The following is a 22142-nucleotide window of genomic DNA, read 5'->3' as shown; positions in this document are numbered from 1 at the left end:
GGTCCAATGACAGCAGAGGTACGTCACCTAGTTAATTCTAATTCACTTAAGAAACTATCAGAGGAAGGGATTGGAGCTGAACCAATGTGGAATGCTGCTTTCAGTCTGTACCAAAACACAGAGCCAAGCAGGGAAGCATTTTAAAAGAAAATCACAAAAAATGCTGCAGGTATCAGAGAAGCTCCAGTCTTACATGATCATGTTTTGTGATCACATGAACCCAAACTACAGGGCAACAGGTGGATCAAGCCGAGTCGGCTCTTAACCATTTATTATCAGGTAAACTGTCGTCAAAGTAAAATGCAGCTTTAAAGTTTTGAGTGCGATCACAACACAACAGAGCACACAGTGATCGTTGTAAAAGTCAGGTCTTTAATTTTTCTCACCCAAAGTCCAGCCCATATTATTAAATCTCTGCTATAAGTTAGATATTTACATCATTCAAGGCCCTTCACAAAATGCATCATGATCTTTAGAAATAAATCTATTTACATTGTACAAAACATTGCATACATGATCAGCCATTCACCAAACAAACCCTCTTTCCTTGCAAAAACACCCCCAAAAGCACATTTTTTCAGTTTCATTCATGTTTTTGTCTCTTCAGACGGAGTTTGGCGGTAGAGTGACCACGGTGGGGTCTTTCCTCTGCTTTCTGACAGCTTGGTACCTCACAGTAAAGTGGTCGGCTACTGAACGCCCCCTCCACACCGTAAGTAAGGCGGGCAGTCTGTCAGTCCTGAAAGCATCTCAGTGTCTGTGGAAGCTTCTGGAGATCGAAGAGAGATGAAGAGACTGATGGGAAGCAACAGAAGTCAGAAACAGAGGGCGCGACTCCTCCACAGGCCTTTGTGCTTCTCGTTAAGCAGGACTGTTTGTTTCAGACATGGAACGGTGGACTCAATGCTTCAGACACAATGTGGTCTAATAAATTCAACTGGTCAATAAGCAAACTCTGAAATATGAACCATTTCAGTAATGCCACATTGTGCTGAAAGCAGCATCCAGTCTATGGCACAGCTCTAAGTTCTGAGATTCAACCACTTTCCGTCAGAATGACTCACAACACCACCAAGTGGTGTAAAGTGGAGTTACATGCATAGCAGCCAATATCGTGATGATTTTGACCATTTGAAATGTAATAGTCAATAACTACTGATTATTACATAGCATTACAAAAATTCATTGAAAGTGTAGCAACTGTAGTTAAAAATATAATACACAAAAGGGCCTGTATATTTTTTTCTTTTGCAGTTTGTTTGTTTTATATGGAGTGGACATCATTTAATATTCAGCAAATTCTCTAGATTGTGGTTGTAAACATTTGTTTTTATGCTACTTCAATAAGGTTAGAACAAATAAATTATTGGGAAAATGTTATTTCAGGATTAGATCAAATATTTCATTGCATTATTGGCTCTTATTACATTTAAAATGGACAATCCGATTCCATTACAATCCATTATTGGATGATTAGTTGCTGCATCGCGATTGATCTGGCTAGCATTTCTTTATTAGTGAGCTAACTTCAGGAAATCTCTCTAAAAAGGACTTAACATGATTGTTTCTTCACATTCGGTTGATTCTTTTAGGTCACTTTGGATGCTTCTAACTGGGAATCTAACATTGTAGATTTAAGGCAGGAGCAAGCAGGGCTGTGCTAACAGTGGGCTGATTTTAAATTCAGTGTAGCAGCCAGACGGAACTCAAGAGGTTTCATTATGCGTTTCACCTTCACTGTTCCAGTCTGAAAGCCTGTTATCCAGTGTTTGTGTTGTGATTGAATCCTCCACCAATTAAATCGATTCTTTGGTAAGTGAGTGAATCAGAGTGTGAATGAAGCAGTGGGTGGATGTGATGAATGAGAGGAGTGGTTTAGAAAAGACCTGAGAGCCCAGCAGGAACAGACAGAGACACAGTGGAAGCCCCGCCACCACAGAGACCCGCCCCAAAGCGTCAGTGCAGCTTCACACATCTGGAGTGTCCGAACAACGCAGGACGACTGACGAGGCGTGTGTGAGTCTGACAGCGGCTCACAAACGTCTTTTTTTTTTTTGTTTTGTTTGTTTTTCTGTAAACTTTGAGCTCGGATTCACTCTTCAGCACTAGTCCTCTTTCAGTCACCACTCGTCTCCTTTTTCCCAGCAGTCAGTGGTTTTTCCTTCAAACTGCCACGATGTTGTTCATCTCCCACTGCTGACTGGTTTTGCTGCTGTCGCAGTCCGAGACGAAGACTTTGTGCAGCAGGTCGGAGCGGTCCAGACATTTCCCTGAGAGCAGAACAGCAGAATACTGATCACATCACATGTAAAAACACTTCCTGTGAAGAAAAATTGTCCATTTTCCGCACACTTTATGAGAGGACAGTTTCTTTTAACGTTTGTAAAAGAAAAATAAAACGTAGCATTTTTTTGTGGAGATTAGTTCCACTTTAACTCGACTTCTGCTCAGTTACAAACATTGCTGCCAGCCTCTACTTATATTTGACTAAATGTGTCATCTTCGCCAGAAATCGGTGAATTTGACCTCTACAGTGGATTTCATAGGTCAATTCATCTTTACCTGTTGGCACGTGAGTGAATCGATGGAGATCCTGAACAAACAGAGGGAGAAATGTAGGTTAAATACTTCATATAATATACAACAAAAACCAATGGACGAACATTTTCTGGCCGTTTTTAATGGTTTCAATAGTTTGATTCTGTTGAATCAAGTACATTTATCGCTACCGTGTTTGGAAAAATCTGAAAGTCCAGACTTTAAGCCAGATCCCGAGTGTTTAAATGTCATTTTTTTTAATCACATCCTGGCCCTTGACCCCGACTCTCCTAAATCAGGTCATTTCATTTTATGAAACTACACAGACTTCTTAGAAAGAATTATTAAACCAGACTCCTATTCTACAAAATACTCAAGGTTTCCTCTCACTATACAGCGTGTGTGTGTGTGTGTGTGTGTGTGTGTGTGTGTGTGTGTGTGTGTGTGTGTGTGTGTGTGTGTGTGTGTGTGTGTGTATGACCTTGAAGTACTTCCACTCGTTGTTTTGGTTCCGTTCGCAGTGTGTGATGATCACAGCTGAGTTGTCAGGTCCTCTGGTCAGACACTGGTCGTACTGCATCAGCTGGTTGGCCTCGTTGATACGGAACAACTACACAAACACGCACAGACATGCGTGTGTGTTAAAATTCCGTTGTGATATTCACTGAAGCACTCGACTCCTCAAAAAAATATTTTTTGCATTGTTTGATTTATGGTTTCTTTTTCACCCAAAATATTTTGTAACTATGACTTGAAACAAATAAGAAAAATTTTAAGAATTAATTACTTATGAATTAAAAGATAATTTTTCTTTTTATTCCTAAGTGGTTTGTACAGTTTAAATGAACTGAGCTCTACATTTCTCTTTGTACGGAAACTTCTAGAAATGTAAAGACATTATTTATTCATTCGTTCAGCTGGAACGTTTGTTTGAGACTAACCGTGGACAGTCGACACTGTTCAACCTGCTAATCGATCGGATCCAGTGGAGATCGTTTCCCCATCAGGACTGAAATGAACCGAGTGTTTTCTCACCTGGTTTCCTCCCATCCTGTGGCAGGGACCCGTCTCCACGTTCCCGCCGTTTGTGTGTCCCATACTGTCGATACAGTAAAATGTCTCGAAGCCCCGAATCTATAGGAGCAGAGACCGGCTGAGACAAGTCCTATCAGAGTGTGTGTGTGTGTGTGTGTGTGTGTGTGTGTGTGTGTGTGTGTGTGTGTGTGTGTGTGTGTGTGTGTGTGTGTGTGTGTGTGTGTGTGTGTGTGTGTTCCTACCTCTCCCCACTCTATGTTTTTAGGAGGAAGTGGGTAGTGCTGCGTTATGTCGTACGCGATTTCCTCCATAAACCATTTAAAGCTCTTACATCGATGTTCCTCTCTAGGGAAAAAAAGAAAGAAAAAAAAACTTCAGTAAACAAATCAACAAAACAGGAAATCACACTACCAAAATCTTATAAAGTCAATATTGATCATATTCATAGAGTAACTGATTTTTGAAAAACTTATTTTTCCGTAATATAAAAAAAAATGTAATTACTGTAAATAATTCTGCAGCTTTACAATTTGATACATGTCGATCACAGAACATTATAAAATGATTAGTCATTTATTTATGTACTTGCGATATATATGAACTAAAAACCAAGCCTTAATTTTATTTAAACTGATAATCATGGTCTGCAATTATGGGAAAAGACACATCTGATCTTATGACCTTCATATATTTTTAGATAATCTTTTTAAAATGATATTGACTGAAACAAAATAGGCTTAAATGAATGTGTGATAAAACTTAACATTATCATACAAAGGAAAACAATAAAGCTTCATAGATCTTAAGGTGTCTGTACCATGACCTGAACAACTGAAGATCTTCAGACTGACTTGCACAGACAAAACGACGCCACGCTGAAACTCAACTGTTCCCCGTTCATCATCGTCCCCGACCACAAAGTGTCTGGAGGAGCGAGTGTGAATGCCGTGGGCCGGCTGAAGTTGGACATTTACGTGTTTGTGTGGATTAAATAGCTGAGATGCTCTGAGGTGGAGAAGTTGAAGGTGGTGCAGACTGACTACCAGTGTGATGGAGGAACAGGAGGAGGTGAGCTTCATCACACGAGGAGAGTTCAGAGGACATAAAGCCCAACATGCTCACAATAACCTATGGAAACTAAAATCTTCTTTAGGTCTTGGTTAAAATATAAAAAAACATTTGTTTGCGTTTCCTCGTTTTTTTATTTATCTTTTACTTAATTATAAAGACCCAAAATTTTATATTTTCTGCAGCTTTTAGAAATCCATCCACACTGAATAGGTCTCATGCCAAATTAAAAGTAAAAAAAAAAAAACAACCGCTTATTCTGGCTGCTGCATCACTGCTGCCATCTGCTGTACAGTCGAGTCTCTGTAGGTTGTACTGTTTCTTTAAGAGTCGAGGTCATAATGTGACAGAGGATGAACAGTAATCATTTCTATTGAAAAATGACATTTCATGGGTTCTTTGAGGATTATTGGATCCTCTTGTAAGCTTCATGTTTGCCATTATAGATCCTCTGGGGAGAAGAAGACGTGGACCAACAGGCAGATCGTGTTCTATTGGTCTCTATATTCTATTTATTTCAAATTTTATTGCTCTGTACATTATGTGTGTGTGTCCTGACATATAGTTCAATAAGAGTATGGAGAAGGAACAACTGACAACAATCACTACATTTACATAGTTTTGGATGAATAAGATAGTTCTCCAAGGTCATTATGGATTTGCTCAATTCTATGAACAATTTGATGTTAATGAGGCCTTCAGACGAGCAGAGAATGTGGACAGTAGCACAACATGAGGTGTATGAGGTTGGTTTTGTGTTGGTACCTGAAGCGTTTCAGGTCACTGATGTCTCCGTAGGCCAGCGTCAGCGTTTCAGGGCGGCTGGCGTAGAAGTAGTCTTTATATTCATCCCACCAGACCTCCACCACACGCACATAGTTCTGGAAACACACAGAGCTGTGTGAGCTGCACAAGGATAATAACCAGCAGCAGTTGAGATTTGTCATTTTCTATCTAAAAATAAAGCCACAAGGTTTTAGATATAAATAACTGACTGACTGCATGTGCTATAGTATTTCTAATAACACCTCTTCACATAGTGGTGAGAAAGAACACTGTCAATATGTCAATGATGCAACATTTCTTCCTCAGAACTGTTTATTGTAAAAGCTTCATTTCACAGAGACAGATTCAACCAGCACACAGAGAAAAAACAACGAGAAGACTTGTTTGACAGTCGTGGTGACGGATCACTGAATTCAGGCTAAAAAGACTGTTAGAAGTTGGTGCTATACCTTCAGAGTGGGAGACGAGCCAACGTGTGCAGGTGGAGGGTTCCCCTGCCATCCATGAAGTCTGTATATGTGACCAATCCGAGAGCACGGCACAAAGAGCAGCTGGCCCCCACACTGCCAAATCTACACACACAGATGAAGGGATCAATGTGATGAACCGGAGGCCCACCAGTGTCTACAAGCTGTGAAAATCCACGCCTACCTTATACGATATTTCAAAATTCTCCCCTCCCCATATCTGCAGTCCAGGGTCGTACAGCCCGAGTTCAAAGAAGAAGTCTCTCTCTATGGCAAAGAGACCTCCGGCCATGGCTGGAGACCTACAGGTAGACGTGGACACACACACACACACACGAGCATTGAAAAATATGCAATCATCACCCTCTCACTTTGCTTTACTAATATGTGTTGATAGATCATCATTACATCTTTAAGGGCAACAATCAGTCCCTCCAGAAAGAGCAAGTCTGCAACTTTAATAAAACTCAGCAACATTTACACCGCCCTTGATGTTTGTTTTTAATTTCCGCATTTGTTTGGCACTGAACTCAACTGACAAGCAAAGCAACATCACTTGGCATGTTGTCACACAATGTTAGAATATGATAAAACATTAATCAGCAAAATGAATCATCCCAGAAGGCTGCAGGGAACTGCTGGGAAAGGGTTTAGGTGCAACATTGCAAATGTATCTTACCAGAGAATTCAATAATCACATCTCACGATCATAAATTTGCTAATTGAATGAAACTAGCAGGAATGTATCCACAAATACTATTTTTGTTAAACAGCATAATAAATACAATTGCAACGATTACATGGGTTATTTCCAATAGTCTGCAATTTTTACGTCACAATTTATCACCTCTGACTTGCAATTATTGGCATTGCATGTCAAAATAATACTTTAATCAGACAATTTAATGTCAGATGTCGTGAAAGACTGCTAGATTCTGGAGGGACCGATCAAATAACACTGGACACGTGTCATTAGAAAGCCTGAAAAATGAAAAATGGGACCGTCACACAAGAACAATGAAGACAAAGTATGAAATATTGAAAGGAAGTAAACATGATGAATGGAGAAAGGGATTGGGGCAAAATATGGGGGGTGATGGTGGCCGGTTCGAACCCAATTCACACCAGAAGCTCCCCTGCAGACCCGATAAACTGTCCCAACGAAAAGCCTGAGACGGAATCGTGTCTTGTCGAGAAGCGGCTCTAACCCTGAGACGTCTCTGCGATTTACATTAGTTGAAGAGAAGTAAGTTTACAGACTTGAGTAGAGGAGGCTGCAGTCAAAACAAAGACTTCCAAAAGGCACGGTATGAAAGCAGAGAAGCAGCCAGCAGACATGACAGTGATAAGCTCCTCCAACACTGGGAGACACTTTAGATTTAGTCGATTAGTTTTGATATGCAGAAATGAATCATTTCTTTTCGTCTTTAAACAGTAGCATGAAAACATTTGGTATTAAATCGGATTTTATACGTATTAGTGATAGTCTGAAATCCCAATATTTGAAAAGATCTGTGTTAATTGGGATTTGTCCCCAGATTAGTCAGGGATGTTGTTTTTCAGTACCTATATGGTTCAGTCAGAGTTTGTCTGCGTTTTTTTTCTCTGTCTCCAAGAGGAACTCTCTTCCAGAGCATGCTCCAGTCCCATGCTCCTCTAGCAAACCCGTTGTCATCTCCTCCACCCTGGGGCTCCATGGTGTACTTCTGGCCGTGGATGGAGTCAATCAGAGGCACCGTACTGACCGTTCTGACAGGGTTGGGAGGACATGCATACAAGATACGAGGGGGTGGGGTGGGGGGGTGGGTGGGGGTGCGGGGTGATGTACATGTAGGGGAAATACAGGCAGCCGTGCCAGTGAGAAGCACAAAGACGTGGGGGTGTGAGGCGGGGTGTAGGATGGGACAGGTGGGGGTGAGACAGGACAGGTGGGGGTGGGAGATGGAGACAGAGAGAACAGGGATGAGTTTCAACATGCTCGGGCTGCGATGTCGCTGTGTGTACCGGTAAGGCTGCGTTGTGTGTTTTCTGTTGGCCTTCTCTCTCTGGCTAAGAGGAACTCTCTTCCAGAGCAGGCTCCAGTCCCACGCTCCTCGAGCCAGGCCGTCCTCATCTCCACCCTGCTGGGGCTCCATGCTGTACTCATTACCGTCTATATAGTCTATTAAAGGTACAGTGCATATTGTCCTACACACAAACACACAGACACACAAACTTCTGTTTTGGGCTGAGAATCAACATACAAAACCAGTTCCGAAAAAGTTGGGATGCAATGAAAGTTGTATATAAAGTGGCATGATGAGCAAACTCACCAAGATTATTGGGTTTGTCAGTTACATTTTTGTTTTTTGTTTTTTTAAAGAGGACAAAAGCAGGAGGAGGATTTGAAATCTAGGCTGACTGGTTTTTTGATTGTTGTCTTCACAATGAAGACATGTTTCAGAGTTTATGTGGAGAATGTGGTTCAGTCTCATTTTTCTGAAAAAAGCAAAACCTTCCTCAAAGAACATGTGTATGAATCCAGGTGTGACATGTGCAGACAGCATAATCTGAAAAACAGTCATCCGGATTTATCAAGCTATCAAGAGAGAACTCAATCAAGCTAATCAGGAATCAATCAATGAATTTTGCAGCAACTATACGCGGAATAAAACAAAGATGGTAAGACGCAAACTCTCACTGACTAGAGTCATTGTTAACTGTTCAGCCATCTTGGATAAGGAATTAACTTCTATTGAGGAAGGAAGTCTTTACATGATTGAAACTAGAACGGGCACTCAGTAGAGCAGATACCGTCGCCAACGCCACATTCGTTTGTGGAACAGAATAAGCATTGCTAGCATGTTAGCCATTAGCTCAAATCGATGCTAACAAGCCTGTCAGATAGCAACAACACTGTACGAAACACTGAGCAGGTGCACACAGCATTGTGAGCGCATTAACTCGGGTATTGGTTTATCTGTTTCTGGATACTTGCTGAACCGAGATATTAGCTCTAAGCTCCCGAGCGGAGTTAGCAGTGCGCTAGCAGGCAGCTAACGGCAGCTTTCTTGCTGCAGCCGTGACCGATGGCTCATCGCGGACCTCCGGTGTCCACAACAGAGGAAATTTCTCATCTCTCCAGGAGCTGTTTGATCCTAAAATGTAAAAGATTGGTCCTTGGATGAGGACAAATTATCCTTGAAGATGTCATGCAATTCGGGTGGGTACATACACAAAAACATGACCTCAGCCCCGACTTTCGTTGGCAAAGGCAATGATCAGAACGCTCTAAATTTACAAAACATTTTGATCTGGTTTGGTTTGAGATAAACATCAGTTCACAATGTTCCTGATCTAGTTTCAAATTGCCCCTTTAAATTAGATTTTTATATTTGTCACATACAAGTATGCCAGGGAAATTTAGATTTTAGGGTGAGCATTTTCTTCCAGTCTCTTCTTGCCACTGGCCCTCCATTTCAAAATGTCTGCCTTGCTAAAATAAAAAATTAAAAAAGAGCAAAACATCCCAACTTCCATGAAACTTGGCTTGAATACAGAGCTCAGACACGCGTCTTGTGTCAGCAGTTGCTCTAAAAATGGTACAACTGTTTTGTGCGAGATTCTGCATGCAGGAGAACAGACTGTAAATGTTGACGAATACAGTACCTGTACCTACACACACTGAGGCGATATCAGCAGAACGGGTGCACAGGGACGTGTGCGCTATTTGAATGAAATATAGAAGACAAGTTGTGTAATGCTTACTAGAACACGTGGCTACGCCCTTCTCAATGTGAATATTAAGAAGTCCTGTAGACACAGATTAGTAAAGCACTGTTGCTTCATAGATACACCTTTAACCATTGTGTTGTGTCACTGGCTGTTGCAGTCCTACAACTTGGGTTTCAGAACTGAGAGAAAACATGTTTAACTGTGCACAACAAAAACATTTTGTACTGAGCAAACTCACGTGCAATACTGTGGTCGCAACAGTGAGCCACTAATTAGTGTGTGAAGAAAAGCATCAGTTATCAGTTCTACACGTTAATCATTTACCTACTTCTGCTCTCTGATTACATCACGAGAACACCAAAGAGAGAATAGTTATTGTTTAATAGCCAGCGACAGTAGTGGAGCCTCAACGGGTGTGAGTGTTTTACCTGTCTTTGGATATGGGAGCGACCAGCGGGGCGTACCAGTTGACTCCGACCTCACAATGAGCGTCCAGGTAAATCAACACCTTCGGGATTGAAAGAAACACAAAGAAACATAAACAGGAGTTTGTCCAGCCTGATGACAAACATTCACAGTATAAGATAAATGGGATGTGCAGCAGGAGCAGCTGCAGGAGTCACAGTAACATTGGACCCTACCTGTCCTTTAGTGGCCTTGTAAGCTCCGATGCTCCGCGCCTGAATCAGACCTTCTCTCTTCTCGTTCCTGAAGAGCTTCACCAGGCCGTTCCATTGCTTTATGTACGTTTCCAAGCGTTCCTTCAGATGCTCTGCACAGACAAAGAATAACTTATCAACACGTGATTAGAATTAGAGTCACCTACATTTCAGGGAGAGCAAATGGCAGAACTCACCCTTGTTACTGAAGTCGTCGATCATGACGATCTCTGCCAGGTATCTCCTGGGAGTCCTCTTGATGACACTGTGCACAGTCCTCATCAGAGTGGACCAGCCTTCGTTATGGAAGACTATCACCACGCTGGACGTCAGCAGTCTGTCGTCATAATGCCAGTATTTACACCTGGAGGACACACACAGGGACAAATGTCACTTACAGGTTCGCCTCAACAAGGCTTTGTAATTTGACTTTGTTAGTTTTTACACCGGAGACACTTCCGACTGGAAAATTTAGATTCAAAGACAGATTCGACCATGAAAATTCAAATCTCTATTCAGGAATGAAGATCACAAGGCCCTGTATGGTTTCTTATTGACTTTACAATTTCTTCTTCCTACCGCCTTTCAAACGCGTGAAGCGAGTGCCAAATAGAATGTGCCATCGCTAAAAAAAATGAGGTTGCTTTACGCATTTATGTTGTTGTTTTTTTACAACATACAGCATGTCGGCCTTCTTCCTTACAGTCTGATCCAGGAAGAATGTTGCTACTTTTACCACATTGCTTGGTTTCTTCAGGAACATTTGCTGAGTCGATAGTCAGAACTCAGATTGCTGACTCGGCCCCAGCCATGAAAAAGTGGATCAGCTTTCCTCTCTCTTGCGGATCACTGACCGAACCTGATCCTGGCAACCTTTAAAAACCCTTCTAACTTAATATCTCAAGGTGTTTTTAAAGTGTGGATCAGTAACGGAAGCCCATCTGTTGTCTTAATTGAGCTTGTTGATGCAGAGTCGAGTATTAATCTTCCACCAAGGATCCTCTCGACCTCCGGTAGTTATTCTCGCAACGTGCTGAGGTCTATCTATTCTATCAGCATCTTTAAGAACACAATCTCACACTCCTTCCTGTAGAACGTGTTTCCTTAAGATATGATGAGAAGGGGACTGCTTCCGTATCTCAGGAAATTTCCCCAACAGTGATGGTTGAAGGAATAGTGGGAGCATTAATGGGTCGACTGTGCCGTAACGCTATTTGTTTACCTTTTAGATTCCTACCATCACTCCTAGTGTGACATCTGAACATAGTTTTTCCTTCTCACCGTAATGTTTCACCCTCAGAAGGACTGCTGCTAGTCTTGTTTGAGAATAGTTTGGGGTTTTCCAGGATGAGCTGAATACACGCGTGGAGGAGAAGGCTGTGCTCCTTGCTTTCTACGTTTACAGTGGAATGATATGTTGGACTGAGCAGTTGAGCCAAATGAGTTTACATTTATTAAATGTTTCAGATCTTTGGAATATAAAGAATTCTAAAGGGGAAAAAACTCTTATGTAAATGCAAAAGAGCTCATTTTCTCACTGTGGCTGAAGTCTTCCTGTAGTGTGAAGAAATTAGGACACCCCATGAAATGTTCAGTTCTTTATGAAGAAATGCTCACATATTGATGTCTAATCTTGTTTTGATTCACCTCTGGAAAAGAAAGTTATTTAATTACAGGTAACCGACAAAAATTACTTGTTTTACAGATTCTAACTGAAGAAAAAGTTCAGACACCCTACCCACCAATAGCGAGTGTTACCCCCTATGGCTGAAACAACTACGTCACGTGGGGACATCTTCTTCTTTTAGCATCTTGTATTCTGGGTAAATGTGGTGAACTTGCTCGGACAGCCAGACCAGGGCCTCTCATATAAACGCTGCTTATGCACAAAGCAGGTCTTGAAAGATTCATATATATGGAGGTATGATTGGTGAAAAAGATTTGTGTACTTGTAAAAGTCAATTTGTAGTTGTGTACCTGTAGAATTGTTTTGTGTACCTGTAGAACTGTTTTCTCTCCACAAATACAACACCACACTTACAAAGTCACAACTTCTTAATTACAGGTGCACAAATCCTGTTTTACAAGTCACAGATTAAAAAAACTGTCATGCTGATATTTTTCCTCCCATTGTTGCAGTAAATCGGGTGAAAAACATATTTGTGCACCTGTATCGATGTGAAGTTCTCTCACACAAGTCACAGTCGACTACAAATTGCATATCGTGGCTCTCAGCTGAGATATAATGTAAAAGACCTGTGCATTCAGTCAATGGAGAAAAAGGCAGTGCTTATCGGAGATTGACGGATTTCACAGCCAATCAGAGGAGAGGGATTAGTGTCCCAAAGCCAATCGGAGTTTGTCTGTATCGCTGCTGAGAAGCAAAGTTTCCACTGCTTGGAAGAAGCGTTCCCTCTGCTCAGGATCGAAATCATCAGTCATAATTCATTGCATCAACAACAGCAGAGAGCTGTTGTCTTTTGAGTCACATTAATACATTAACTTGGGACGTGAAATTTTTCCAACTTCGTGTCAGTCACTTCTTTCCTCCGTTTCTGCATTAAAACAGAAAAGCTTCTCTCTTCTGATTGGCTGCGAGACAGAGACCTCTCCTCTGATTGGCTGTGAAATCCGTCAATCTCAGATAAGCACCGTCTTTTTCACCAGATATCTCAGCGGAGGGGAGCCACGATGTGTGATTTGTAGATAAAGAAAACAATCTGTGACTTGTGTGGAAGAACTTCACATCGATACGGGTGCACACATATGTTTTTCACCCGATTTACTGCAACAAATGGAGGAAAATATCAGCATGACTTTATTTAATCTGTGACTTGTAAAACAGGATTTGTGCACCTGTAATTAAGAAGTTGTGACTTTGTAAGTGTGGTGTTGTGAAAGTGAATTTGTAGTTGTGTACCATGAGTTGTGTACCTGTAGAATTGTTTTCTCTCCACAAATACAAGTACAAACACCTTTTCATTGGCTTGTAATGTGGGTTTTGACCCCTAAGAAAGCTTTTTTATACTGTATTTTGTATATTTATATTGTTTTCATTCAAACAAGTTTAAATATAAAAAATATAAGGTTTGTATATTCTAATATTCTTCTAATGTATACACTCTAGAAATAGAGATCAGTTTTCAAAATATGCCACTGCTGCTTAAACGAGGGAATGATGAACGAGTGTGTGCACACACTCACTTCTGATGTTTCAACCCCAATCAACATTGGAGGGGTGAGGAGATGTGTTCTTCACCTGCGCTTAAGTTGCAAGTGGGTGTTCACTTTAAACAAGAACACCAGAAACCTGGTAAAGTTGAACACCACATTCTGTGATTTTACATAAGACATTACTTTTTTAAAACCCTATGATGAATAATCAGTGTTTGTACAAGTTGTGGAGTGCAGAAATTCCCAAATCGGAATCTTAAATGCTGCTCTGATAAAGAGGGATCCAAGTTTTCTTTTTCCTTTTTTTTTTTTGCTTAAAAAGGGCAATATAATACAGTTGAACATTAGCTGGAACACACATATGAATATTCAATGTTCAATGTCCTTTGAACTCAAGGTGTTCCCAAACAAGATTGACAAGCACATGCATGCCAGGTGAATTGGTGGCCCTACATTGCCCCGAGGGTGTGTGTGAGTGGTTGTCTGTCTCTGCGCGTTTGCCCTGCGATAGACTAGAGACCTGACCCGGGTACATCCTGCCTTGGCCCACGTCGGCTGGGATTGGCTCCAGCACCCCCGACCCTGAACAGGATAAGCTGTATAGAAGATGGATGGATGGAGTTCAGATGTCCTGACCACTTTTTGCCATATTCTCCAGGTGAGATTTATCCATGATTTCTAGCTTCTTTCAGTTTGTCGGCAAGTGATTATGGCAGATCAGAGTTATTTCATGTGTTCCTGGTACACTGTGCTGGCGAGATGTTACTATAAAAAGCAATAGGAAAAGCAGTGGTGGGAAAGCTGTGGATGAATCTGCAGCCTGAGCTCTGAGCTTATGTTAAAGCCTCTGAAGAGACAAGGCAGAACTCCGGTGTGTCGTGACTGCTGTCGGTTCACCCGAGAGGTTTTGAGAAGGACTGACTCAAACACCTGAGTTATTTTGGAGATCAGTTGGACGCTGCTTGCTCAAAGCGCTGTGTGACAGTCACACCTTGCTCCTCCTCCTCAGTAAATACCAATGTGACCAGAGTTTGTTTGCACATTCCCCGAAGAAGATACAATGTTCTTCTTACCAAGTTCTTTCAGACAGGATCTCATCTGGTTGTTTGCACAAGCTTTTACTTTAACCAAGAAAGCAGAGAACTGGTGATTATCTCAGCCACATCAAAGCTTTTATGCTTTTAGGAGGCAGCGTGGTTCCTGCATCGTTTAATGTACAATTTGAAGGAAAGTATTCAACTTGAAGAGACTCATATATGCTGTAAAGTGTAGCGTTCCAGCCAGATACGACATTTACAGTGATTTATCTCAGTGACTCTCCTGACCTGCATCACTTTTTTCTTTTTTAAATGAAAAGTGAACAAATCTACTTGTGCCAGTGCCTGAAGTCATTTGAGTGAGATAACACACAGAGCCACGTCACATTTCCAAGACTTGGACTATTGACATATAAAACAGTATATACACGCTCATAATGCAGACTAAGACTGCCATATGACACTCTGTGTGTAAAGCTTGGGCAAACATCGTCACGTGTCTGCTTTGTGTTTAAAAGCTTTAGTGAAGGATTATTCATTCTTTTATAAACATTAACTATGTTGCCTCAAGTTGTTTTATAAGTGATTCTGATTGGATGCAATTAAAACAGATATAGTCAAATTGCGCATTAAGTGTGTCAAACAATGATCTGTTTGTAAAGCCTGTGCAAACCCTTTGATGGGCCTGCTTTGTGTTTATAAGCTTCGCTAATGTTTCCCTGGATGAATAATATTTCTTTATTTTCCAGGCTGGAAAATAACCATTGTGCCTCGGGCTGTTTTGGATTAGATACCAAAAACTAACCTAACTCAAAATGTGCACTAAGCACATGATATAGATGCTCTCCGTGAGCCAAACTTGTGTAACAATCATGTTCAAACGTTTTCACGTGTAAACGTTTAGAAAGATATGGAGAATTAAAAAATGTTTACTTAAAGTTGAACTTTGGCTGCTTCTGATTGTAAACTACCATGATAAAAACAAGAGCGCTGGGTGTGTGACTGGTGGAGGGACAGACCAGAAGTGCTTTGTTAGAGACTAAAAGTGGAGGTCTGTTATCGACAATGGAACGCTCCAATTTTAGAATATGCTAAATAATTACGGTGCATTTAGTGCACATCGCTGCCAACTTAACTGTGGCATAGAATACATCCTGTGGAGGATATGATTGTCTTGTGAAACAACAGGATAAGTTTTGAAATGAAACTCAGAATTTTAATATCACTTAAACCAAATAACAGGACTCATGAGGTCGTGCAGAGGGTGTTGTGGCGTCACTGTGTGTGGAGGCTTTAGGAGAGGAGTGTGCTTTACTGCTGGCCAGAAAACTGTTGAGTGTACTGTTGTACACTCAATAGTGTTAAAAGTCATTCATGATTCAGAATGTATCACGACATCCCTCAAACAAAACGATGCTTCCAGAACAACAAGCGGCAGTACTCACTCGTCATGGCGGATATCGTTGATTGTTCGGTCCAGGGAGATCATATCACTGGCCACCATGTTGAAGCCAAACTCTTTGATGGAGGACTGGACAGCATCTTTGTACTCTGGACCCAGGACAAAGGGCTTGCCCCCCTCTCCAGGACCTCCAGGGACCCCCGGAGGTTCAGGTTCCTTGGGCTCAAAGTTTCCCAGGATGCCTTTCTTGAGGATTGGGCTGGTGTAGACGTGTGTGTGAGGTTTGAAGGTGACGTACTGCTGCTGGATCACCTGCTTCTGGTCCGGCTGCTGGTTGGGTTCCGGAGGTTTGGCCCCTGAAGGTGACGAGAGCGAGAGTCCAGAACGTGACACAACAAAAAGTACCGATGCATGTCAACTGGAGATGTTCTCATCGTCTAAAAGGAGCTTTGTTTTACACCAGGTCACCTTCCTCAGGGAGTTGGGGGTTAGAGGTCATGCTCAAGCACGTACATCCCAGGAATTCAAACCAGCAAAGCTCTGAGTTAAAGCTTTGTTCCCTAACCTGTGAACCACCACTCCACTTCAACATTCTCTCATGTTTCTTTGAAATATGGATTCAATTACTTTTTACCAATTTAAGACATATTTACCGCAATTTCTGGACTATTGAGCACATCGGAATATAAGCCGCACCCAACAAATTTATAAAGAAAAAAAAAAAACGTCAGAGTTACATGATGCACCATAACGCATCTCCCATACATCAGTAGCATTAAGCTCATTAACCGATAAAAATCCATAAATTAGCCACATCATTGTTTAAGCCGCAGCATTTAAAGTGTGTGAAAAAGGTGGCAGGTTGTAGTCCGGAAATTACGGTGATCAAGTGAGTTCAGTAGAAAACTAGATTAAATTATTTACAAAGTGCATTCACAACGTAGCTCCTGAAACTAACGTCAAAGCAGAGAAAAAGACAAAACCGCAGTGAGAAGTGGACCAACTAACCCACTGAGCTCTGGTAATGGTACATTGTTCCATCTCATTGGGCTGGATTTTCTCAGTTCTGACTATATGAAAGTTACATAGATCATGCTAACTTTGAGTTTTTAAATCAAAAGGAGAAGAAACCAAAGAAAAGTAGATTCCCACCACCATGAAAAATCACAGGATTTCTCATTTTATTTGGTGTGGTTAGAATTCTCGCCTGATAGCAAGAAGATCACAGGTTTGAGTCCCAGCCAGGTCTTTCTATGTGGAGTTTGCATGTGCTTTATCTGTATGCATACTTAGGTTTTCTTTGCGTACTCCTTGCAGTTGGTCTGGATGCTTTCTTCCAGGTGATGTAGGGAAAGTAAAAACAATTTTTTCGATTCCTCCCAAAAGAAGATTAACCAAATTCCCATCCGCCTTGATCCTACCGGTCCACTTAGTAATTCCTTATTATAGTTACCTATTGACCATCCTCCCACATCATAAAACTCAACAACTGATTCATATAATTTGCTCTGGGTGGATCGTTAGCGTTGGCACTGGTTAAAGCTGCTATTGTCTGTATTTACACAGAGGAGGACTCGAAGGTGAAGAAACATCTTTCATACAGGACGAGGCTGACATGTTAGCAATGTGTATAAATCGATAAATAAAAAGCACACTAATGCATCTGCGTTTGTATTTAATCCAGAAAATCTATTACATTGTGACATTACATTTAAAAATGAAATTCTAAAACCTGTTCTGTGTGTCTTTATGTGAGTCACATTTTCTCCTGCACACGCTTGCTTTAGTCTCCTTTTAAAACCGTGTGTGTGTGTGTGTGCGTGTGTGTGTCTCACCCTGATTGAGCCTGATGGAGTTCAGGTCCACCTCCACGCCCTCCACATGAGGCCATGGTACCACAGGCTTGAACTGATCAGGAAGCTCTGCCCTGGGCAGCAACGCCTCGTCCTGAATGTTGGAGTGCACAATAAGAAAGCAGAAACAAAGTGTGATTAAATGTGATGACACACCAACGCCATGCCAAGCGAGAGCACAAAGCAGCTTTGTGTTTCAAAGCATCTTGACCTCTAAAAGATGAAGCAAATGACACAGATTATCTGTCTTGATGAGGTCACAGAGACCTTTGCTCTTCACTGCTGACTGTGAGGGCTTCAAACCCTTTTCTTTGATTTACAGGTGGAGATGATACAACCAAATATTACTGTAAAACAGAGTAAACCGGATGGATTTAACCCCAAGTTCCATCTTTTCAAAAAGTTGAAGTTTAGATATGGAAAATAAATATAATTCTGATGCCTCGAGGTGCAAAATACAGTGAAATGTTTAAAAATAAAAGATTTCAGGCCTGTATTTTCTCAACAAATGATTAGTGTTTTACAGCAGCTCAGAGGATCCCAGGCGGGAAATCAAAACAGCGCAGTTAGCGCTGCCTCACACAGGTGCACGTCATCATTAAGGACAATACACACCCTGTTCATGCCGTTTGAACTGCTGTCACCAGGCAGACGATACAGAGCATTATTAAAAACAAGGACAACCTGAGCAATAAGGCAGCAAGGTTTTTCCAGTTTGTGTTTCAGGAAGCGTACCTAGTAGTTAATTTTTTTTGATAAGTTTTCTTTTTAATTTTTACACCTTGTGAGGTTATGCTGTGACCCGTGGGCCGTACGTTTGGCACCACCGAGACAAGGAACTGAGACCAAGCGCTAAGACTTCACCTGAGTCCAGAGTTAGACACAAGCGCGGAAATAATAGTAATGCTGGAGTATAAACTCCATCTGCAAAATGAATCCTTTTCTCAAATGTATGCTTAGACCCTATTTATGACAGTGGAGGACTTTACAGCAGGTAATGAGTGTCTATGGTTCTTACAGTTCCACCATTTCTGAGGGCACTTATTCAAGTTTCTCTTGTGCCTTTGAATTATCTCCATAACTATTATTTGAGCAGAACAAGCTTTGTGGGTGACTTGTGCTCTGTTGAACTGCAGGCATTTCCCAGTCGCTGCTGAAGCTGAAAGAGGCTGATCAGCAGATTCGTCCATATGGAAATGAAGATCAGTCGACTGCAGAAGCTCAAAAAGAAAACGAAAAAAGTGCAGTAGAGTGCGTTCTGATAAAGAAGCTATTCCTCTGAAGTCTTTCCACTGCTGGCCACTCTGTGAGCAATTCTCAGTGCATGTGGCAAAATGATGTAAACATGTAGTTTGGAAATGTCTCTGCATAGTACTTAATTTCCCATTGGGCATCTTCTTTAAAACTGACTTCTTAATTCTTTCACAAGCTTTATTGTTCATAGTGTTTATCAATATCACTTTTTTATATTGTCAAATTAAATATATATAACTAAGAGAATGGCAAGAAAAAAACCTGCTTTATATATATATATATATCTTAAATTATCAAAATGACTGGCTTTTCTTTCACATTTAAAATCCTGTTTTATTCAGTGAGATTAACTGGTTAATTTCAATTGCTTGCAACTGTAATTATTTCATAGCGCACGGCCACAGCAGAGTTAGGTGCAAGAGAAAGAGCACCGTTTGTGGGAGGACCAAATCTCAAAGCAAAAAGACATGATTTGTGAGAAGGGTTAGGTTAATATCCTTATCGAAACAACATTATATTTACAGAATATCATGCAGCGCAAGCTTTGTCATATTTTTAAGAATGTTATAAACCATAGACATAACAGATTTATTTCCTCTATTCAGTCCTACAATATGGACTGTGTCCAACTCTTCCTTGAAGGATTCCCACAGGGTGTTGACGTTCTGTAGAGCAATTTTAAGGTCAGGAAATGACGGCGCTGCCTGATCTCACGGATATCTTACAGCCCAAACACAAGATAAAACTTTGTCAACTAAATGAAAACCAGCAACCTACAACCCAATAAATGTTAAACTTCATATTAGAGCTCTAAAACATCCAAATTCATTTGTAGTTCAAGTTTAAGGCTTAAAAATCATTGACTATATTATTTCCAGTTACACAGGAACACAGGATTAAACTAGCAGAACCAGTCCAGAACCTGCTTCTGTCAAGTGGCATAACTACAAAAGGTGAGGCGAGGGTGAGATCTAATAGCAAAGATTTCAGAATGAACATCGCAAGTCTTTTTTCCTGGAACTGAAGATGCCACAAAAAAATCACAAACAAAACCTACAACTAAATCTAACTAAAAATAAGATTAATGTCAATTTCCTTATGTGGTGCGGTTAATATTTTTCGTGATTTTATAACTTTACTTCTTTATGCTTTCTTATATGACTTTGAAGACAACAGTTTGTTGAAATTGTTAGGTTGTTTTATTTATTTCGGTGTTTGCTAATGTAAAAAAAACAAATCTGTCTAATTTTATAAAGAAAAAAAAAGATTTTTAATTCTTTTGTACCAGTCTGGCTTTGAACTTGACTTTATACACCTGTGACAAGAGGATTCACTGACACACCTGAGTCTACTACTTGTATGTTAAAAGAAGAAGTTACTCCAGAAGATCACTTGTCCTATAAGGGGTTAAGACAATGTAAAACAAAGTGCTGGAACTTTTACTGTTAGTTCCGCCTCGTATCGACTCGTTACTCCAACGTGGTGACACATGCGGATGTACATCCTGGAAGAACAGAGCGAATGAAGTGAGAGGTGTGTGAGCTGTCAATGCTCCCTGACTAAAACACTAACGTGGAAACCTGACTTCTGTGAGAAACAGTGCAGATGAGCATCCAGATGTGCTCCAGAGCAGCTGATCTCCATGACAACGTGGACACAGCTGAATGAAAAAGCTCTCCCGTCTGATACGCGAGTCTCTATATGCGTGAACGCAAAGCAAATGTAAGCAGCGAATAAACGCTGATTTGCATGTTTCCCTGTGACTCCGGGGTTCTGCTGGTTATGTTAACACTGGTAACTGTTCCCCGCCGTGTGCGCTTCCTGGACCCGCGACTCACCTTCCTCTCGAACGGGTTCTCGTCGTTGGGCTTCGGGGACAGAGACGACCACAACACCACCAGGCCGAGGAATGTCCCGACGACGAGCAAACTCCGGAGAAGGAATCCCACTTTCAGCCTCATGTCGGTGGCCGTTTCCCGGCAGTCAGGATGCCCGATGCTAAGCTATGCTAAGCGGCTAGTGCTGCTAGCAGCGGCTTACAGCAGCGGAGCAAGAGGCTCGCAGAGCGGCTAACGACCAACTAATTATTGAACTATAGAGTATCCTCGTCCGGTGGACCTGCTGGAACCCCGGTGGAGCTGCTGGAACCCCGGTCTCCTGCTGGACGGTGGTCTCCCGGACCTGCTCCCGCGGACTGTGAGCTCCGGTGCTTCCCCCCTCCTCTCTGCTCAGTCCCTCCCGCTGCGGTGGAGCTCTGCCCGGCTGAACGTCGTGGGGGAGTGAACCCACCTCCAGGCGTGTGTCCCGTCGCACACAAGGTGTCAACTAATTACTCTCACTCCCGACCAGACATGCTGTTGGTGTTCCCCCGGGGAGAGCCAGGCTCGGTGTGACAGCAGCACGTCGTGCAGAGCAAACAACAGGTCCACCCGCTGGTTAACGGCCGTCAAGTCATTATGAAGCCTCAGCCACTCTTCATTGTCACTGCCACGTCATGTTGGCACGTAGCGGCCGGAAAGACGGGCGGACACTCATTCTGATTGTTGGAGGGACATTTGTACTGCAAATTAAAAAAAACAAAAACAAAAAGCCAGACAAACTTGAACCATATAAATATGGTGAAGGTGCGCACACACACACACACACACAAACAAACACACTTCCACCGATACTTGAGAATGGACCGAACCATTGTGGTGTAGATAAGGGGGAGGATGAAAACACGTGTAAAGTTCAAAAAACTATTCCTGTTGAAAAAAAATGTATATACATACATTTTGGCATTGTTTAGCTTCCTTGAATGGGCATTTGCAGGTTTCCAAAGAAAGGAGGGTCCGAAACCCATTCAGCCACCATCCAAAGCACCCTCACACCTCATAATAATGATACTCTGGTAGGGTGTCAAACACAGTGGTGATTCAAGAATGTGTTCAAACAAAGGTCAGACATGTCACCATCAGAGAGCCACTCTCTATAGATGACATCGCTTTAGCGGCCCACTCAGGGGATGCTCTGCAGACACTGATCAACCTTTTCTCAAAAGCTTGTGATGAGTTCAGTCTTACCATCAGCATCAAGAAGACTGAGGTGATGGGTCAAGGCATTGACCACCTGCCACGCATCCATTTAGAAAACCACGAGCTGAACTCGGTCGA

At 41.7% G+C, this 22142-nt stretch overlaps 1 protein-coding gene across 3 annotated transcripts; it reads right to left on the bottom strand.

Moving 5' to 3' along the window:
- Positions 1-256: 256 nt before the first annotated feature.
- Positions 257-21672, bottom strand: galnt7 (UDP-N-acetyl-alpha-D-galactosamine: polypeptide N-acetylgalactosaminyltransferase 7). 3 transcript variants are annotated; one of them, XM_080463401.1, is made up of 15 exons: positions 20826-21672; positions 17716-17827; positions 15924-16236; positions 10465-10631; positions 10250-10380; positions 10037-10116; positions 7461-8081; positions 6079-6196; positions 5877-5999; positions 5407-5522; positions 3816-3918; positions 3574-3672; positions 3020-3148; positions 2563-2593; positions 257-2270 (listed from the first exon to the last, which is right to left on the bottom strand). In XM_080463401.1, exons 1-15 carry the CDS (start codon positions 20946-20948, stop codon positions 2164-2166), a joined length of 2373 nt encoding a protein of 790 aa, XP_080319527.1. In that variant the 5' UTR covers positions 20949-21672; the 3' UTR covers positions 257-2163. The 3 variants fall into 3 exon arrangements, with proteins under 3 accessions (XP_080319527.1, XP_080319529.1, XP_080319528.1); XM_080463403.1 differs by having other exon boundaries at positions 7899-8081; XM_080463402.1 differs by having other exon boundaries at positions 7461-7643.
- Positions 21673-22142: the final 470 nt, after the last annotated feature.

This window comes from Lipophrys pholis (assembly GCF_963383615.2).
Source record: "Lipophrys pholis genome assembly, chromosome: 5".
NCBI lineage: Eukaryota > Metazoa > Chordata > Actinopteri > Blenniiformes > Blenniidae > Lipophrys > Lipophrys pholis.
The sequence above is the reverse complement of the archived record's forward strand: the minus strand, read 5'-3'. Positions and strand labels throughout refer to the sequence as shown.